We start from the raw sequence: 20,097 nt of genomic DNA, 5'->3' as shown, positions 1-20,097 counted from the left end.
CACCCTCATCATAGGTAGTGTCTTCACTAAGGCAACAAAATAAAACCACCTCCGGTCTACACTGGCACTTTTGTCGTTAAAACTTTCGTTGCTCAGGGGTGTGGAAAAACATGCCCTGAATGATAAAACGTTTTAACGACTAAAAGTGCCAGTGCAGACCGGAGGTGGTTTTATTTTGTTGCCATTGTAAGGTGCACAGTGTGGACAACCTCCGTGCTACAGCCGTGCAGCTGCATCCGTACATCTGCGCCACTGCAGCGCGGTATGTGAAGACAAGCCCTCTGTGTAAGCGCGAAAGCTTGTCTTTCCCACCAACAGAAGTTGGTCCAAGAAAAGATATCACCTCACCCACCTTGCTTTTTTAAGAGAGGCATGTGTTTTAAGGAATAAAGCTCTACAAATTTAAAATTGTTTCTTAATCTTAACTGAAGATACTTAATAGAGTGTTTAATTCGCATGGATACAATGTGGTTCTTCTATAGTATATATTAAATGTGCAGTATTATAAGAATGTCTCAAAACTCACATGACCCTTCTCATCCTCAAAACACTTCACAAACGTCAGTAAGTTAATTTTCAAATCATTTCCAGGAGCTTTAATAATGTCTGTTTCATATGGAGCAAATCCCTCCTTAAAACTAGTTACTTCCCTGAGGCCTTCCAACAATAATTCAAATATTAAAATCTGTTCCAACAATAATTCAAAAACAGATCCATAACGTGTCATCAGGTTTTAAGCACAACTTTCTAAGGAAGTCACTGAGACGTTCTGCTTAAACACTGAAGGCTTGAAATGATATACAGTTAAAAACAGAGTCCAGATACTTCACAAGTTAAAGCTTGCTTGCAGCCACATGCACAGTGTTTATACACAGTTGAATGGGAACTGCCTGTTCTGTACATTCAATTTGGCTGTACAACTTTGTATGGACTTCTGATTCTGATAATGCTGGCCCTAAACATGAGTATTAAACCATTAAGTTCTAACTAATGGGGAAGAAACATTTGAAATTAATCAACAATGATTTACAAATGACTGGCTTTTCATGAGAATAACTACTCTTTTGCCTTTATCTCTTTCTTTTTTTTTACTGATCACTTCCTTTGTGGGTTATTATTTTTATTCTCGGGATTGCTAGCGCCAAGGGGCAGACAGCTTGTCTTTCTATCTGCTTGTAAAACAACAGGCACACTATGGCCCTCATAGGATTAGTTACTTCTGTCTTTTGCCTGTGGAAACCTCATTGCTGTAGTGTTAGAGGAGAACAAAAACTTCTGCAAACCCTTGGTTCAAGTTCTTTTCAAGGAATGACTGGAAATATTTTCACTTCTTAGTAATCCAAATCATTTCATTCATCTCTAATTATTATGATTTAAGTAATAACGCAAAACCTATTGCTATGAATTAAGCCTCCAGATTGGTATATACTCAGACAAAAGAAGAACAAAGAAACCATTGCAGGACCTTAAATTCTGAGGTCCTAATTGTTCAGTGAAGTCATGAAGAATCCTATACATAATGACAGGTTTCAGAGTAGCAGCCGTGTCAGTCTGTATCCGTAAAAAGAAAAGGAGGACTTGTGGCACCTTAGAGACTAACAAATTTATTAGCGCATAAGATGAAGTGAGCTGTAGCTCACGAAAGCTCATGCTCTAATAAATTTGTTAGTCTCTAAGGTGCCACAAGTCCTCCTTTTCTTTTTAAGAATCCTATAGTATGTCTTGTAAGAGCAGTGGTTTGCATGGGTGATTTTTTTCTATTCCCCACCATTTGCCCCAAAATGGTTGTGCAGTGTGCTGTTTTCTGCCACCCTTCTCCCCAGCGGTGGTTGCATTTTAAGGATGCAGTATATATTTAGTTTGCTACTTTGGGGTTAAAAGATACTGTGCAAACATGCTATTCATAGACAAAATGTTACATGTAGAGCGAAATCAAGGTGCTTCCATACCAGTGTGTTATATTGGTTAACATATTTATCCCTCTTTTTTCTTTAGGAACCTGCCTATGATTTTGAACTGGGTAAAGAGACAGAAGCCAGGCGTTATGGGCGTTAACATAATTACATCAGACTTTGTGGAGCTGGTTGACTTTGCTGCCACTGTTATTGCATTAAATGACCTCCTTTTAGAAGGGCACCGAGCTGTGACTAAATCCTGACTGTTCTCAGAGGAACAGCCGTGTTAGTCTGTATTCGCAAAAAGAAAAGGAGTACTTGTGGCACCTTAGAGACTAACCAATTTATTTGAGCATGAGCTTTCGTGAGCCACAGCTCACTTCATCTTAGAGTGACTGTTCTGTCACTCTAAGATCAGCGCTCATCCACTGAGAGGAGGATTTGGAATCTTTCATCCATGTCAACAGCTTTCAATTTAGGTGTTTTGGGTTTTGTTTTTTAAGAAACAAAAGCCTAGTTTCTGAGGAAAACGTGCTGAAAATCATTCACATCAGGATCCATTGCTGCATGGATCTGACCTGAACACTAAGCAGTGTCCGAGTGCCGCTGACTCTGTTATGCACACATCTGCTGCAGTACAGCAAGCTGTTGTCTGCCTGGCAGTAGGAGGCCGGACACTACATCAGATGTAACCAACTGGCAGCGGTGTCTCCCCCGGCAACTAGACTCCCTGTGGGTGTTCATCCTGTGCGTCAGGCTAAGAATTGGTGTTGATCCTCGGGAGCAGTTCTACCAGACCAGCCAAAAACGATCCTCCACTTTGCTACATAACTCAGAGCTGTGCTGGTCTCAGCTACCAGTTGCTATTGTATCTCTTATGCCGTACTGGAAGCTACCTCAGAGGGAAGCTTTTACACTGTGTTCAGTGGTTTAAATAGAGATGAGCCCGAGGTGCGGAGATTGGATTTAAACTTATAACTCTCAGGGGCTTTTGACTCCAAAATTTTGTTTTCAGTCTCTCTCTCATTTTAAGGGACTTCCATTAGAACAGGATGCAGATGCACTTTACTTAAGTTTGGGGGAAAAAAATCTGTTGAGTTTTCTTGAAAGGTTGTGGGTGGGAGGAAGCTCTGCACAAAAGGCTGCTATGTGCACATTAGTTACACAGCAGGCTTTGTTCATTGTATGTAGCTTTGAGACACAGTGTAGCAAACTGTAAAATGAAGTTTAGTCAAAACTTTGGTGGTTTCATTCGTGTGGACCTTACCTCCTACCTCAATTTCAATTCACTTGGTTTTTCATTCCCTAGGCTTCATTGGGGGCTGGGGGGGGGCTGCAAAAATTGCTATTTTTTGTTTGGCATCTGGTCGTTTTTCACATCATTTTGTGCCCAAAAACTTGAACCTACCCAAGTTTGCTCAAAATGCACCCTAAAGTCACTGTGAGGTTTGTAGCTTACTTGAGACATTGAGTTCCTAACCTGAGTTTCCTCTGCGAGGCAAATTGGGATGCAGGGAGTGGAGGGGTGGGAATAACTGATCGAATTCTCTCAAGCTGTACCCACTTGTGATGGCAGAATAAGATGCCGCTCACAAATTGTGCTGATCCTCATTACATGATCATACATGTTTTTTTAATTGTTTGTTTTGATCGGCAGCAAAATGTTGACAATATTTATTTTTAAATTATGTTTCAGCATTGACACTCCACTGATGAATTAGGGAAAGTTAACAGATTTGAGAGGAGACATCTCAGGCTCTCTGTTGAGTCAGGCAGACATCACTGGATAAATTCGCACTCAGCTCATAATGTAAAGGTTATCTTTTGAGCCATGAGGGCTAGAGACATTTGAAAATGAAGGATTAGATTCTAGAGCAACAGGGAAATGTGTTGGCTCACTGGCTCAATCTGTAATGAAAACTTTGAACAATTCAACTGAACATTGAGGGCTCTGTTAGCACACTTCATGTTAAGAGTAACTACTTTCCATTGGCAGTAGACTAGAAACCCTAAGGTTTGGGCATTAAGTAGCAACGGGCAAAGCTTTCATTATGGCCACAGTAGTACTCTACTTATGCACAAAAACGTGCTGCTTTCAAGACAAATCCAGACAAATAAAACAGCTGGAGGGTTGGGTGATTCTATGATGATACATCGCAAAGTTTGTATCTTCACATTGTTGCATTGTCAGGGCATGTTAATCTACAGCAGTGGTTCTCAACAGGGGTACATGTACCGCTAGGGGTACACAGAGGTCTTTCAGGGGCCACATCAACTCATCTAGATATTTGCCTACTGTTACAACTGGCTACATAAAAAGCACTATCAATGTCAGTACAGACTAAAATTTCATACAGACAATGATTTGTTTATACTGCTCTATATACTATACCCTGAAATGTAAATACAATCTTTATATCCCAATTGATTTATTTTATAATTATATGGTAAAAATGAGAAAGCAAGCAATTCTTCAGTAGCAGTGTGCTGTGTGACACTTTTGTATTTTTATGTCTGATTTTGTAAGCAAGTAGTTTTTAAGTGAGGTGTAACTTGGGGGTATGCAAGACAAATCAGACTCCTGAAAGAGGTACAGTAGTCTGGAAAGCTTAAGACTCAAGCCTCTGATCTACGGTTCAAAACATTGTGTAATTATGCTACATCATAGCATGAGGAGGTTACTCTTTTGCAGCACTGATGTCCAAAATAAATTCAGCACTTTGATTGTCCCATGAAGCTGATGCACTCTTACAGTCTTTCCGAGTGTTAAGACTTAAGTTTATTTTGTTTATAAGAAAAGTGATTGTTTTTACAAACAGTTTAGGAAAAAATTATCAACCTGACCATCCCCTCAACCTCTGGCTCCCTCACCCAGTCGGATAGTAGCTGCAGCTTTTTCCATGCTGTTTCTCCCATGGTGGTGGCTCTATACTTAATGCCCTAAACCACATAGAGTTGGGTTCACCTAGAGGTTTGCAAACCTTCCACATGGGAACTTTGGTCAAGTTCTTAACAAGCTTTAATATGATTTATCTGTTTGTGTTGCATGGTTTTAATTAGTGCTGTTCAAAATGTTTTTTCCAGCTAAACCTTTCTTATGAAAAACTGAAAGGTTGACTTTTTGTGTCTTCCCCTGCCGCCCACTATCACCATGTCTTTTTCCTCATTTTCTAGTGAAAAAAAAAGTGAGAGAAGATGGCGTAAATATTTTTTTAAACAAAATCCACAAATTTAAGGTTTTGTTTAGCTAAAACAATTGCACAAATAGTTCAAACAAAATAAATATTTTGTTTCCTTTAAATGTTTTGTAGAAAATATGTCTTTTGACCAGCCCTATTTTTAATGCCAAGTCATATGCAGAATGATGGCTTCAACTGAGTTTCACTTAGAGATTTGAATTTTGCAGCTAGCCCAAATTCTCTTGTAGATCAAGTCAAAACCCCACAATCAGAGCAAACTTTGGGGTCTATACTTTGTGGCTTATGCCCGCTTCTAGATATAGAGATTGTCTGAGCACAGAACTCAAAGCAAAACTCATGCAGGGTGAATGCAAATGAAACAGGAATGAAGAAAATATTTGCATGATCACTAAATGACTGAATTACATATAGGCAGTGTTTAAATTCTCAGAGTATTTCCCAGAGGCTCTTCTCCCCCCCTCCCCCACCCCCTCTTCCCAACTCCCATTCCCCTCCCCACATGCTATAAAAACTCCAAGGGGGTTTCAAAATACTTACCAGAGCTCTGGTCTGGACAGCTCTGGCTGAATTTAAGCACTGCACACAAGCATATGTATAACCTTGTATTTGTGTTAGTTCTTAATCTGCTAATCTGTTGTACTGTATGTAACTACCTCAAAAGAGAATTATCAGGCTTAGATAGGTAATATTTTTATAGAGTATTCAAAGTAATGGATCTGTGTTATTAGCCCTCCTAATGTATTTATTTAAATAGAAAAGTGGATGGTGGGAACCAAAGGTTCTGTTTGTTTGTTTTTAATGTATTCAAGAAACTTTTGGATTTATGTGCTGTTGGCTGCTCTGTGTTGACATACAGGGTACGAAGCACTACTGAGAGTGTAGGCATAAGGATGGTAGCATGGCAAAAAGACACTTTAAATGGAAAATTATTTGAATCCATGGTGATAGAAATGTCACTAATATCTGGCTGATGTTTGGCCCCGTGTGGAGGGATTGGGTGGTTTCCAGGGGATAGGTCTTCATGTGGTAAAACCCACTATCACAGCTGACAGTAAACCCTTGGCTGAACACTGAGACTGCCTCCCTGGAAGTGGGTTGAGGCATGCTGGTGGGGCAGTGTGAGGGAAGCCTGCACCTCCGTTGCCCGTGTTGTGTATGTGTTTTAGTGGATATATAGCTGTCAAGTACAGGGCTGCATCTTTTCTAATCCTGCATCTTTACAAAGCACTAACATTCACTTGTAAAAAGGTAAAACATCAGCATGATCACAAGAGAACTGCTGCGAAAGCTGCCACCATGACGACGGTGTGGGTGCTCAGGGAGCAGCCGAGCGCAGAAAAGAAGCTCCACAAGGCTGTGTGTGCATGTTTGTGCATAAGTCTTCCATTAACTACCTTATTATTTCAATCACTTCATGCCCTGAACTGGGTTGTGAATGTTAATTGCAAACAATGGAGAGGCAGTGGCACAAAGGGACTGAATAGTGTTTTGTGTTTGACTTATTCTTCTGTTCAGAACTATGTATAAAAAGTTGCATAGAATGTTACTGGCAGCTGTGCGGGGTATAATATTTCAATGAAATGCAGTTTTTAAAGAATAAGAATCTGTGTAACAAAACCATCAAAAGCAATGCACTTGTACATAGATAGACATATTATTATCACTGTCTTCATGAGGTGAGACTTATTAAGTCAAAGTTTATTAACTTGTTTAAGACATAGGTCACCTCTCTCCTGGCATTTCCTGATGGCGCAGACCACCTCCCTATTAACATGCCTGAAGCATTGACAGCATTTACATATAAGGAAAAGAAATATTATGAAAGTATATATTTTAGGTTCTTCTGAAGGGGGGTCCACAAGTGGAAACAAGGAGAGTTAGCGCCATGGGATTAACTAGCTCTTGCAGACCCACCAATGTTCCATGGCCCACAGTTTGGGAACAACTGCCCTAAATCATTCGTGGCTGTGTCACTCAGGGGTTACTCATAAAGACAGATGCAATGTTAGTCACAGACAATAGGCACCTGGGATGTCACACCTCAGGCACTTTATTAATGTGTCAGAGTGTGTACATATTAGAGATGGGCCTGAGTAGCAAAGCTAAAGGATGTTTTGGATCCAGGATTTTGGTTTGGCCCATAATAGAGACTGGATCTGGGCCTAGATCCAAAGTTGGATTTTCTTCCTGTCTAGTGTTGTCATGTATTTATTTTCTATACATATGTGTGTTACAGGTAGGGATAGCCTATACATGTTGTAACAAACAGGAGACACTTTTGTTAGTGTGTAACTATAGGACTTAGTTTGGTAATAGACTACAAATGAAAATTGATAGGAGAGTGTGTTGTGTGGTGTATTAGAATCAGACTTGTCACCTTGCTCTACAGAATGTATATTTCTATTTATTTTTACTGAGCCTCAGGTATCGAAATATGAGTTTACTCTTTCTTGTCCTAATTCAACCAAAAACTTTTACCAAGGGATCAGTCCCCGAGGCAAAAGTTAGGGCAATTTTGAGTGGAGTTTTTAGCAGGAACAGATGAACTGATTTGGACAAAATAAGAAATAACCTAAAACTTTACCCAAAATTTGAACTCAGTTAAAACTTGTTTGGTTGGGGTTTTTTTGGGAGGGGAAGAAGAAGAAGGAAATTCTCATTTCTGTCTTTTCTGGTTTGGGTGAGAAGTGAAATACTGTACAGTAATCTGGTTTCAGAATAGCAGCCGTGTTAGTCTGTATCCGCAAAAAGAAAAGGAGGACTTGCAGCATTCAATGAAGTGAGCTGTAGCTCACGAAAGCTTATGCTCAAATAAATTTGTTAGTCTCTAAGGTGCCACAAGTCCTCCTTTTCTTTGTTCAGTAATCTGACAATCTAAACCTGAAAGTGTTGGAAATCTGACAAACTTTTGTGCTTGTGAGATTCCCAGCCCTATTTTCAGACAAATGAAATGTGCATAAGACTACTAAATGCTTACACCACTTAGTCCTGCCTCCTTCCAGGCCTCCATTTCCCCTTATTTAAGCCCACTTCTGTTGCATGGTCGTTATTTACAGAATTTGGCTGTTAACAAGAGGGTTGTGTTAACTTCTGTCTCAAATTAGTTATCACTAGGGGGCATGTAAGAGCAATGAAAAATGTATTTCTCTTCAGAGACTGAGCCTGGCATCTGTGATGCTGTATGAAGGGTCAAGGAAATGGGCAGCTATATTCACTGAGCAACTGGGCCTGCCTGCAAATTCTGATTTACTTTAAAAAGAAAAAAAAAAGAAAAAAAACGGCAGAACATGATACATGCTATCATGATTAGTCAAACAGAAATGAAGGTTTTCCCCATAAATCTAGAGCATAGTATACAGAATTGTGTACTTTAATACCTTTCAGTGATGCCCTAGGACTATTAGCTCCCTGTTTTAGCTCCCTATTAGCTCCCTATTTTAACTCCCTACCACGCTGAGAAAGAAGAGATTTGGGGGGGAGGGGAGGGGGAAGTACACGTATTAAACTATCCACATATATTCAGCTATCCACACATATTCACATATTTTGACAGAAAATATAGATAGACCTTAGGGACCAGACCAGTAACATAAACTTCAGAACAATCTAGTGAAATTGTGTACTGTATTTTATCCATTGTCATTATGCTTCTCTTATTTATTGTCAGCCTTCTGATATATTTCTTTGCTGTCTGCATCTCTCTGAAATTGAACTGCTACATTTTCTGTCTTATTAAAAACAATATATTATGGAACATTCAAGTATTGTTTGTGTCTAACAGGGATACTTTTGGCAGAGCCTGGATTCTGCTTGGTGTAAAATGCATTTTCTAGTCATTTTTTGTAAATATATTTTGTTTAAATCTTCCAAGAAAAAAATAATTATTTCATTCTTTTCTTCTGTGAGTGTTTTATGCAATTTCTCTTCTCCTTCTCTTTTGGCACCATGGACCTTACCCATATGCCTAATTCAATCGTGTGTGTTGTAAAACCACTAATGCCTCATTTTAACTGAGCAAATAAATTTTGGGCTGACAGCTGTTTGTTTTTTTTTTAAATTTTACTCAAAAATTATCATTGTTGGATTGGAGGTTTTACCCTGAAAATAAACTTTGGCAACTTCATCTTGTTAATAATCTTACTGTGTGGCCAGTGTAGTTTATTATGTTGACCCACAAGAGATCGAGCTTTGAATCAATTTTCTGAGTTTTGATTGCTTTGTTTGGTGTGTTTTGTTTGGGGTTGCTTTTTTTTTGCACGGAATGATATAAAGATTTTAGTTTCCTAGCTTCCTTTTATATAAAATATTCATGTAAGATAAGCAGAAAACAACCCAAGTGATTTCAGAGGCCTGTGTATTAGATGTGCTGTACCACATTATCTACCAGTAATTAGCTGGTCATTATTGAAAACCCAATACCTTCTGGCCTGCGGGTGGTGTGTGAGCATTTATCTGCTCAATCTTCAGTTAATATGTGCTTACATTTATAATAACCATTTTCAATTAAACTTGGGTCTTAGGAAGAACTGTGTGCCAATGCATGAACTCCAGGTACTGTTTGGAATTGAAGCAGGATCATTTTTCCCATTCGGCTTCTTGGTTGAAGATTCAGGTAGCTTCAGCTGCTGGAGCACGGGTAAGAAAACACCATGCTCATACGCCAGTTGAAAATGAAACGATAATGACTCTGAAACTTGGCCCCTGGTTGATCTGAAGGAGCCCCCTACTGGTACCCTCTATGATAGTCTTAGGGCTTGTCTAAGCTGGTACTTTACAGCGCTGCAACTTTCTCGCTCAGGGGTGTGAAAAAACACTCCCCTGAGCACAGCAAGTTTCTGCGCTGTAAAGTGCCAGTGTAAATAGTGCCCCAGGGCTGAGAGCTACGCCCCTCGTGGAGGTGGGTTTTTTTGGCGCGCTGGGAGAGCTCTGCCATGATTGCACAAGCCACGTCAAAGAGCTGCCACGGCAGCGCTTCAGGCATTGCCAGTGTAGACAAGCCCTTTGTGATCTAGATTCTGCTCACTCATTCTGAACTTGTGGGAGGTAGTCAGTGTGTGGAATAAACCAGCTTCCCCACAAGTCTGTTTTCAGTGTCTGCAGGTGTCTGCCAGGAACTGGGAGTGGACGATGGGATGGATCACTTGATGATTGCCTGTTCCATTCATTCCTTCTGAAGCACCTGGCATTGGCCACTACTGAAAGACAGGATACTGGGCTAGATGGACTGCTGGTCTGACCCAGTATGGCTGTTCTTTTGTTCTAGGTCAGGGGTGGGCAAACTACGTCATGGGAGCCGCATCCGGCCCTCCAGATGTTTTAATTCGGCTCTCGACCTCCCGCCGGGGAGCGGGGTCCAGGGCTTGCCCCATTCTGGTGCTCCAGCTGGGAAGTGGGGTCAGGGCCTTGCCCCATTCTGCATGGCTTCCAGAAGCAGTGGTATGTCCCCCCTCCAGCTCCTACGCATAGGGGCAGCCAAGGGGCTCCGCATGCTGCCCCTGCCGCCACAGCTCCCATTGGCCATGCCTGGCTGCGCCTCCGTGTAGGAGCCAGAGTGAGGACATGCCACTGCTTCTGGGAGGTGCTTGAGGTAAGCACCACCTAGAACCTGCACCCCTGACCCCCTCCTGCGCCCCAACCCCTCTCGCCCTCTGAACCCCTTAGTCCCAGCCCAGAGCACCCTCCTGCACCCCCAACCCTTCATCTCCAGCCCCAAGCCAGAACCCACACCCCCAGCCGGAGCCCTCCCCCCCTCCGGTACCCCAACCCCCAATTTCATGAGCATTCATGTTCTGCCATACAATTTCCATACCCAGATGTGGCCCTCAGGCCAAAAATTTTGCCCACCCCTGTTCTAGGTACTTTACCAGTAGCTTGCAGTTTCCGGATTTTAATAAAACTGCATCCGATGAAGTGAGCTGTAGCTCACGAAAGCTCATGCTCAAATAAATTGGTTAGTCTCTAAGGTGCCACAAGTACTCCTTTTCTTTTTGCGAATACAGACTAACACGGCTGTTACTCTGAAACCTAATAAAACTGAGTATACAGAAGATGGAGAGGGGGAAGGGATTAAATGACCGAGGAAAAAAAAGTATTATTATCTAGAGCCTATTACCTTGTGGTAAGTGGTTATAGTCCAGGATGGGTTAATAGTGACTGAATAGATTGCTACAGAGGCCTGTCTGAAATGAATTTGGTGGGGAGGGGCATTCTTAATCTAATTTTCAGTGAATGGGTGCCTGTGTCAAGTGAGATCACCATGTATCGCATTAGCCACTTCTAAGCAGAGAGGTCAGTCACTGAATAGCCCATGGCAACCTAATTATCTTTTCACTCCTAAAGGTGTTCCTCCAGAATGGGTTTTTGAGGCACACTGGGGGGAAGAACTTGCCCTGCAGATGCCTGTATTTCTTCTGTGGATGGACAGTAGACATGGCTTTCTGTGCCTGTCAGATTGACACAGCTCAGCAGCTCTAAATTCACACACATGTCAGAAAAATATAGATAAACTTTACTAAAAATATAACCAATCTACAAAAAAGTTGTTTGTTCTGTAAGAAATTATATTTACCTTGAGGAAAAAGGTTTTGCTGTTGCCATAAACCTGTGGTTGGCTGTTTAAACATGATCACATTCCTGAATTACACATGGCTGAAATACTTGCCACTTAAGATAGGTTGCAGCACACAGGCCTTAGCTGGGGCGGGTACACACTTCACATTGTCTGAAGGAAAGCCAACTTGAAACCTGGGGTGTGATTGCCAGCTGTTCTCATTCCACATGTAGCCTGGAGGTAAGGAAAATATTGGAAATCTCTGAAGTTCAGTAACACTTACTGTTAGTGATTCTTCCAGTTGCTGTCAGGTGACAGAGAGGTCAACCATTCACATGAGACCGTGCTTTTTTGATTGAAACCTAACCGAGAGCTGAAATGGAGTAATTGGGAGCAGACATCTCATTTTGCCAAGGTCCAAAACGAAGGGCAGCACAAGAAAAAAAAAATTAAAGCACATGGGATTTAGTTACATGTTACCATGTGGGATTAGTTACCTAATCTAAACCTGCATATGCTTATCAGTTACCTGAGTTTCATGAACATGCATTTCTGCTCCACACTATGTGTAACAAAGTGTGTCTGCATCAAGTGGAGGTGAACTTGTATCTATATTCAGGAACAGTTGAGAAGAATGATCAGGATAGTCAAAAAGTTACTGGCTCACAGACTTGTTCTAAAAAAAGGTTGATTTTAAATTTAATTACCCCATGCTCTGAAATTAAAAAGGTTTACTTTATATGTAAAGCTGTGTGTTAGTGTGGTTAGAGCAGAGAACTGGGAGTCAGGGCTCCTGGCTTCTGACCCCTGACCTGCCACTTGTTAGGTAACCTAAACAAGTCATTTCCCCTCTCTGTACTTTATTTTCTCCATCTGAAAGTGGGGATAACGGTACGTTCCTGCCAAAGGTATCATGATGTTTAACTGAATAATGCTTATAAAGCACACGGAGATACTTGATAGAAGCACAATAGCACAATGCAAGGTGTTCAGGTGAGAGAGAATGAATTATTGGGTAAATACCTAGGTATATTAGTATTTTTACATTTACATCCATAGAGTTAAGAGAACTTAACACAAATGTGTTGGCATTATTGTTATCCCCATTATTAGATGAGGAAGAGAGGTGGAGAGTTGTCCACATGGACTCACATAGAAGACTTGTGAGTAGAATCCAGGTCTCCTAAATTAGGAGGAAATTTCAACCACACTTGGGCATTTGCTAAAAATTCAGAGCATGATTTATCAACTTGAATGTTGAATTAATACCCAGTAGTACTTTTTATGAAACAAATATTAGATGAATAACACAACCAGCCTGGTTGACTTACTGTTTTGAAATAACATTGTTATGAAATGAAATAATATTAGACCCTATTTAAACACAGAACTGATACAGGGTGTCTCTTCCATTGCTACTCTGGGGCTGTTTTTTATTTTCTGTCTTTAGGCAAGAAGTCTGTACGTGAAAGAAGGGAAATGATGAACACACCTTAAGAACTTTTATGACGATTGTGGTTAGTCAGATGATGATTGTGAAAGAGAGGCTTCTGTATAACACAACACCAATTTACAGGCTCATCTTATATGTGAGTCCAGTGCCTTTGTTGCCACATACTGCACATACCTTTTGATTCAGGTCTAGTGAGTCAGAAAGTCTACATGGAATGAGTTAGTGCACAGAGGTAAGGTGTACGTGCAAAGACTTGCAACTGTCGCTGACATGGCATTTAAAATTCGAGTAATACATATGAAACATGCTTGGTGTCTTCTACACAGACTCGAGGAATGATATGGGGCAATTTCTATGGCCTGTGTTAAACAGGAGGTCAGACTAGATGATCACAATGATCCCTTTGGACCTTGGAATCTATGAATATACATTGGTCAGTATGAGTGACCACTGTTTAATTAGCAGGTTTCAGAATAGCAGCCGTGTTAGTCTGTATTCGCAAAAAGAAAAGGAGTACTTGTGGCGCCTCAGAGACTAACCAATTTATTTGAGCATGAGCTTTCGTGAGCTACAGCTCACTTCATTGGATGCATGCAGTGGAAAATACAGTGGGGAGATTTTATTTACACAGAAAACATGAAACAATGGGTGTTACCATACAGACTGTAACAAGAGTGATCAGGTAAGGTGAGCTATTACCAGCAGGGGTGGGGGGGTTAGAACCTTTTGTAGTGATAATCAAGGTGGGCCATTTCCAGCAGTTCACAAGAACGTGTGAGGAACAGTGGGGGGGTGGGGGAGGGAATAAACATGGGGAAATAGTTTTACTTTGTGTAGTGACCCACCCACTCCCAGTCTTTATTCAAGCCTAAGTTAATTGTATCCAGTTTGCTCAGCCACCACTCACAGACACACAGCTGTAAATTTATTTAGCTTCAATTTTTGTTAGACTCAAGTAGAAGCTCTAAGGCTAGGTTAGTGGGAATGAGCTTTTGGGTTGCTCTGCACAATCTGTAATTAAAAGACAAACTGGATGACCCATCTCACTTATCCTGGCCCTACTAACTTTGGATTTCAAATGGCCACTTTGTGCCTCTCAACTATAAGATAAATTCCTTGTAGGCTAAAACTTGACATGTTTGGCCTCCAAAAGTAATTGTGGAAGAAAATGATTAGTTAGTTATTAGTAACAAGATTGTCTGAGAATGAATGAAACATACTCTTTCACCACACTAGCTGCAACATCACACCACAAGCATATTTATGCAGTGACAGGTTTTTCTATTTCTGAAGATGCCTTCATCCTGGTGTGCTGGACAAATAAGCACATGTGGATATAATCACTGGAGAGCTGTGAGAAATGTTGACAACCAAACCTGGAAACAGGCAAATCTTGCCCAGCTTCAAGTTTCAGAGCGAAAACAGAACTGAGCTTAAGTGTGCTGAAAACATCCTTTTAGTTCCACTGCATTTCTGATCAGATGGAAAACTATTCTCCTCACTCCACACGCATAGTTGACTATTTCCCCAATATGCCCTGGGTTCCTTCCTCACTGTTCTCCCCAGCTCTTTAAAAGGCACGTGAAAGCAATACTGAGCTCTAACAATATTCAACATGGTTTTACAGATTCAAAAAACTGTCACCAGGAAATAGCTTTAGCAATACTGTGTCTGAAAGGAGTATTTTTGGTAAAATCAGGATTCCATGTACAATGATTTGGGATATCTGAAAACTTATTCTGGAATTCAGACAATTCAAAAGTACTTGTTAGAGACTTTAAATACAAAAGGGGAATGATCTCCAGTACTGATTCTCATCTTATGTTTTTCAGTCTTTCTTTGTTTTTTTTTGTTTGTTTTTGTTTTTTTGCTGTCATTTATCTCCTTCACTTGGCTTGGGGCTGATTGTTTCCATTCCAAGGTTGAAGGATAATGTATGTGGGTTAAATATATTATCTTTATGCACCATGAAACCAGTTGATAGTGAACTCTGTTATAGCGAAACTCTGCTTACTGAGAAGTGACGTGAAAGTCAAAATGTATTCCGTGCAGCTAAGTGGACATTTACTCTGCTCAGGCTGAGACAAAAATTCCCACTGGTTCTAGAGTGGATGGGAGTCTTTGTGCAAAGAAGGCTTCACTGGCTTCCAGTGATTATTTAACATAGAGTTAGTTAAACCTTCTGACAAGCAGCTGCCAGAGCCTTGTATTGGGTACGGACCCAAATCAGTGGCAACACCAGTGTTAAGTTTTTGCAAATAGTGCTAATGTAGATAGCTCATAAGAGATGAGCCTGAAGACTTCAGCCCCCAGTGCTGGCTGTTTGCCAGCGTGCTCTATAGGAGACACAGGCTGGAGGGGCATGAAATCCTCTTCCCTCCGCTAGTCTGCTATGCTATGGTCATCCTCTTCAGGCCAGTGGATCTACATGCTCACAGATGCACTGCCCTAGGCCCTTTACACTCCTGCATGGTGTAGAAGGAGCCCTATGGTCTGAAGGTCCCAGAAGGTGCAGGCCCCCACCTGTGCTCCCAGCATCCTGCCTCCCTCATACCAGTTCAGTGGAACCACATTAGTTGTGCCTGTGGAGTTGGCAGGCAGGATTTGCTCTTTCCAGGAGAAGGACAAGGAGGAGGAGATGTGCAGCCATGCAAAGATTTTGACGCTGTAAACTGAGCTAGATAGGGTGTCGTCATGTTTAGAGGTACATCTGACCCGGTCCCTGTCTGTTAAAAACAAAATGGGGATAACTTACTTGCCCAGCTTACCAGACTATTGTTTGTTAATGCTTGACAGATGCTCAGATACTATGGTGATGAGGGGTATAGGAATATTTAGCTGTCTGGTCTTCCACTGCCACACCGTTTCTCTGTATGCAAATGGAACACACCTCTCTGGGTGTGACGTCCTGCCTGGGGTACCCAAAATTGTGAGCCACCATGTTACCCCTCTCAGCCTCACTAGATGAGAGCTTTTCTGCTGCTAATCTGTTTTGCTCATCTGTCTTGCCAGCAAACTCTTCGAGACTTACAGTCCAAACCTTGTCTTGCAGGTAACAATCAGTGAACCAAGTTCCCGAGTTCCCCAGAGACATCTCCCTGCAGTGTCAAGTCCCTCTCACTGGACACTCAAAGAATCACCAAGTTTGCTACCTCCAAATGAGACAGAGCCTAGATCAAAAAGAAAAGGAGTGCTTGTGGCACCTTAGAGACTAACAAATTTATTTGAGCATAAGCTTTCGTGAGCTATAGCTCACTTCATCAGATTCATGCAGGAGAAAATACAGTGGGGAGATTTTATATACACAGAGAACATGAAACAATGGGTGTTACAATACACAATGTAACAAGAGTGATCAGGTAAGTTGAGCTGTTACCAGCAGGAGAGCCCAGAGGGGGAGGGGGAGGAGGAAAACGTTTTGTAGTGATAATCAAGATGGGCCATTTCCAGCAGTTGACAAGAACCTGTGAGGAACAGTAGGGGGCGAAATAAACAAGGGGAAATAGTTTTACTTTGTGTAATGACACATCCACTCCCAGTCTTTATTCAAGCCTAAGTTAATTTTATCCAGTTTGCAAATTAATTCCAATTCAGCAGTCTCTCCTTGGAGTCTGTTTTTGAAGTTTTTTGTTGAAGAATTGCCACTTTTAGGTCTGCAATCAAGTGACCAAAGAGACTGAAGTGTTCTCCAACTGGTTTTTGAATGTTGTTATAACTGACGTCTGATTTGTGTCCATTTATTCTTTTACATAGAGACTGTCCAGTTTGGCCAATGTACATGGCAGAGGGGCATTGCTGGCACATGAGGACATATATCACACTGGTAGATGCGCAGGTGAATGAGCCTCTGATAGTGTGGCTGATGTGATTAGGCCCTATGATGGTGTCCCCTGAATAGATATGTGGACACAGTTGGCAACAGGTTTTGTTGCAAGGATAGGTTCCTGGGTTAGTGTTTTTGTTGTGTGGTGTGTGGTTGCTGGTGAGTATTTGCTTCAGGTTGGGGGGCTGTCCGTAAGCAAGGACTGGCCTGTCTCCCAAGATCTGTGAGAGTGATGGGTCATCCTTCAGGATAGGTTGTAGATCCTTGATGATGCGCTGGAGAGGTTTTAGTTGGGGGCTGAAGGTGATGGCTAGTGGCGTTCTGTTATTTTCTTTGTTGGCCCTGTCCTGCAGTAGGTAACTTCTGGGTACTCTTCTGGCTCTGTCAGTCTGTTTCTTCACTTCGGCAGGTGGGTACTGTGGTTGTAAGAACGTTTGATAGAGATCTTGTAGGTGTTTGCCTCTGTCTGAGGGGTTGGAGCAAATGTGGTTGTATCGTAGGGCTTGGCTGTAGACAATGGATCATGTGGTGTGGTCAGGGTGAAAGCTGGAGGCATGTAGGTAGGCATAGCGGTCAGTAGGTTTCTGGTATAGGGTGGTGTTTATGTGACCATCGTTTATTAGCATTGTAGTGTCCAGGAAGTGGATCTCTTGTGTGGACTGGACCAGGCTGAGGTTGATGTTGGGATGGAAATTGTTGAAATCATGGTGGAATTCCTCAAGGGCTTCTTTTCCATGGGTCCAGATGATGAAGATGTCATCAATGTAGCACAAGTAGAGTAGGGGCGTTAGGGGACGAGAGCTGAGGAAGCGTTGTTCTAAGTCAGCCATAAAAATGTTGGCATACTGTAGGGCCATGCGGGTACGCATAGCAGTGCCGCTGATTTGAAGGTATACATTGTCCCCAAATTTGAAATAGTTATGGGTGAGGACAAAGTCACAAAGTTCAGCCACCAGGTTTGCCGTGACATTATCGGGCATACTGTTCCTGATGGCTTGTAGTCCATCTTTGTGTGGAATGCTGGTGTAGAGGGCTTCTACATCCATAGTGGCTAGGATGGTGTTTTCAGGAAGATCACTGATGGATCATAGTTTCCTCAGGAAATCAGTGGTTTCTCGAAGAAAGCTGGGAGTGCTGGTAGCATAGGGCCTGAGGAGGGAGTGTACATAGCCAGACAATCCTGCTGTCAGGGTGCCAATGCCTGAGATGATGAGGCATCCAGGATTTCCAGATTTATGGATCTAGGGTAGCAGATAGAATACCCCTGCTCAGGGTTCTAGGGGTGTGTCTGTGTGGATTTGATCAGACTGCTGGGTAGCTGAAGATTCACACTTCATTTTAAGACACAGCACTGAGATGGTTTTGTAATAAAACAAATAATTATTGTTAAATAATAAATAAATGAAAATTATTATTATTAATAAATCATGGAGATTTAAGTGATAATAAGCAAAAGAAAAAGAGACAGTTATGGTTACCAAAAAGCCCCAAAACAAACCAGAACACTCTTCATAGATTTTAAGGTCCGACCTCCTGCAGAACACAGGCCACAGAATCTCATCCACCCACTCTTGCGAAAAACCTCTCACCTATGTCTGAGCTATTGAAGTCCTCAAATCGTGGTTTAAAGACTTCAAAGAGCAGAGAATCCTTCAGCAAGTGACCCATGCCCCATGCTACAAAGGAAGGCGAAAAATTTCCTCTGACCCCAGATATGGTGATCAGCTAAACCCTGAGCATATGGGCAAGATTCACCAGCCAGATACCCCGGAAAGAATTCTCTGTAGTAACTCAGATCCCACCCCATCTACCATCCCATCACAGGCCATTGGGACTATTTACAATGAATATTTAAAGATTAATTAATTGCCAAAATCATGTTATCCCATCATACCATCTCCTCCATAAACTTATCGAGTTTAATCTTAAAGCCAGATAGGTCTTTTGCCCCCACTGCTTCCCTTGGAAGGCTATTCCAAAACTTCACTCTTCTGATGGTTAGAAACTATTGCCAGTGACTAAAACTTAATCTTAGCAAGTGACAACCTTTTGCCTAAGAACTTTTCTTATTTACATCAGGTTATAGTATCTCTAGCCCTCCAGAATAGGGAATCCAACTTTCACAGGCTCAAAGGGTACTTTCCCCTCTGCCCCTCAGTGATGCTGTGACAAGGTGCTAAGCAGAAAACTGCTTAGCCAACCGTCTGTCACTCCAGCTCCAATTAAGGGAGGTGAATTGGAGCTGGATAGATCACCTGGCACTGACTGGGGAAGTTGGAACAGCTGCTGTCTCATCAGGCTGGGGCTGGATAAGAGCCCCAGGGGAAGGAGCTGGAAAGAGGGATGCTGCAGTAGAGGAAAGGCAGTGAGGAGAAGCAGAGAGAGATAGCTGGCCCCCTCTCTCGGGCCGGTGGACTACATGTAAGAAGGGGACTATGTGTGTGGTGGAAAGGTGGTGGGAACACACCCTGTAAATAAAAGCATTAGGTGAGCACTGCACCAGAAGGTCTCTATGTGACTTTTTGAGCCCAGTGGGGGCAGGAGCCAGGAGGGCCCTGCAGGGACCCCGTTACAGATGGATAACTAAGGGTTTCTCTTCCCCTCCTTATAGTCCAGTAAACTTTTGAGGTGCCTGGACCCTGATTGTCACACTGGGGAACGTTGCATCCTAGGTGTAAGTTAAAGATGCTGTCTGCTGGGAGTTATTGCCATGTACGACATTCAAAGGCAGCCCACCTAATTCTTTTTTGCTAGAATGTTTAAACTAATTCTGTCCCTGATATGACAGAAGGAAGTTTACTAGAAGGAGGTTTTCCTTGTTCATAATCCCATTCCAGAGCAATTGCTGGACTTTAGCCTTTTCCTTTAGTTTCTGGCTGATGGTCTCTCAGCACCAGCCAGGAGGTGTCTACCTATTCCTTTGTCCAGTGGCAGTCATTATTGCTTTGCTCTTGATGTTTTCCCATCTCAGGGGAAGCTGGCATGTGTGGACACATTCCCTGGAACATTCTAATAAAGTCAGTTACATGTTTGGCCTCCAGACTGAGACAATCTTTCAGAGGCTGATTATTTTTTCATTGTTCACTGGTCCAGGACCAATGGATAAAATGGTTTATTAGTTCCAAAAGCATTTCTACCAGCCCACTAAATAATTAGCCTTGTCAGGACACAGCATA

General features: G+C 42.0%; 1 protein-coding gene across 6 annotated transcripts in view; it reads left to right on the top strand.

Annotated features, from left to right (window-relative positions):
• PLCXD2 (phosphatidylinositol specific phospholipase C X domain containing 2) overlaps positions 1–20,097 on the top strand; it is a 96,895-nt gene that overhangs the window by 26,184 nt on the left and 50,614 nt on the right. For 5 of the 6 annotated variants that reach the window (XR_012664522.1, XR_012664520.1, XR_012664523.1 and 2 more), the window contains exons 4-5: positions 9,616–9,731; positions 16,151–16,457. Coding sequence is in view for 1 of the 6 variants with exons in the window: in XM_048870531.2 (XP_048726488.2) it covers positions 1,996–2,158 (163 nt within the window). In the remaining 5 variants the exon portion in view is untranslated. Of the gene's footprint in view, positions 1–1,995; positions 9,132–9,615; positions 9,732–16,150; positions 16,458–20,097 lie in introns of those variants that run through there. The other variant, XM_048870531.2, reaches the window with a different exon arrangement.

The sequence above is a fragment of the Caretta caretta genome, chromosome 1 (assembly GCF_965140235.1).
Source record: "Caretta caretta isolate rCarCar2 chromosome 1, rCarCar1.hap1, whole genome shotgun sequence".
Lineage (NCBI taxonomy): Eukaryota > Metazoa > Chordata > Testudines > Cheloniidae > Caretta > Caretta caretta.
Note: the sequence above shows the minus strand (reverse complement) of the source record. Positions and strands in the feature narration are given on the sequence as shown.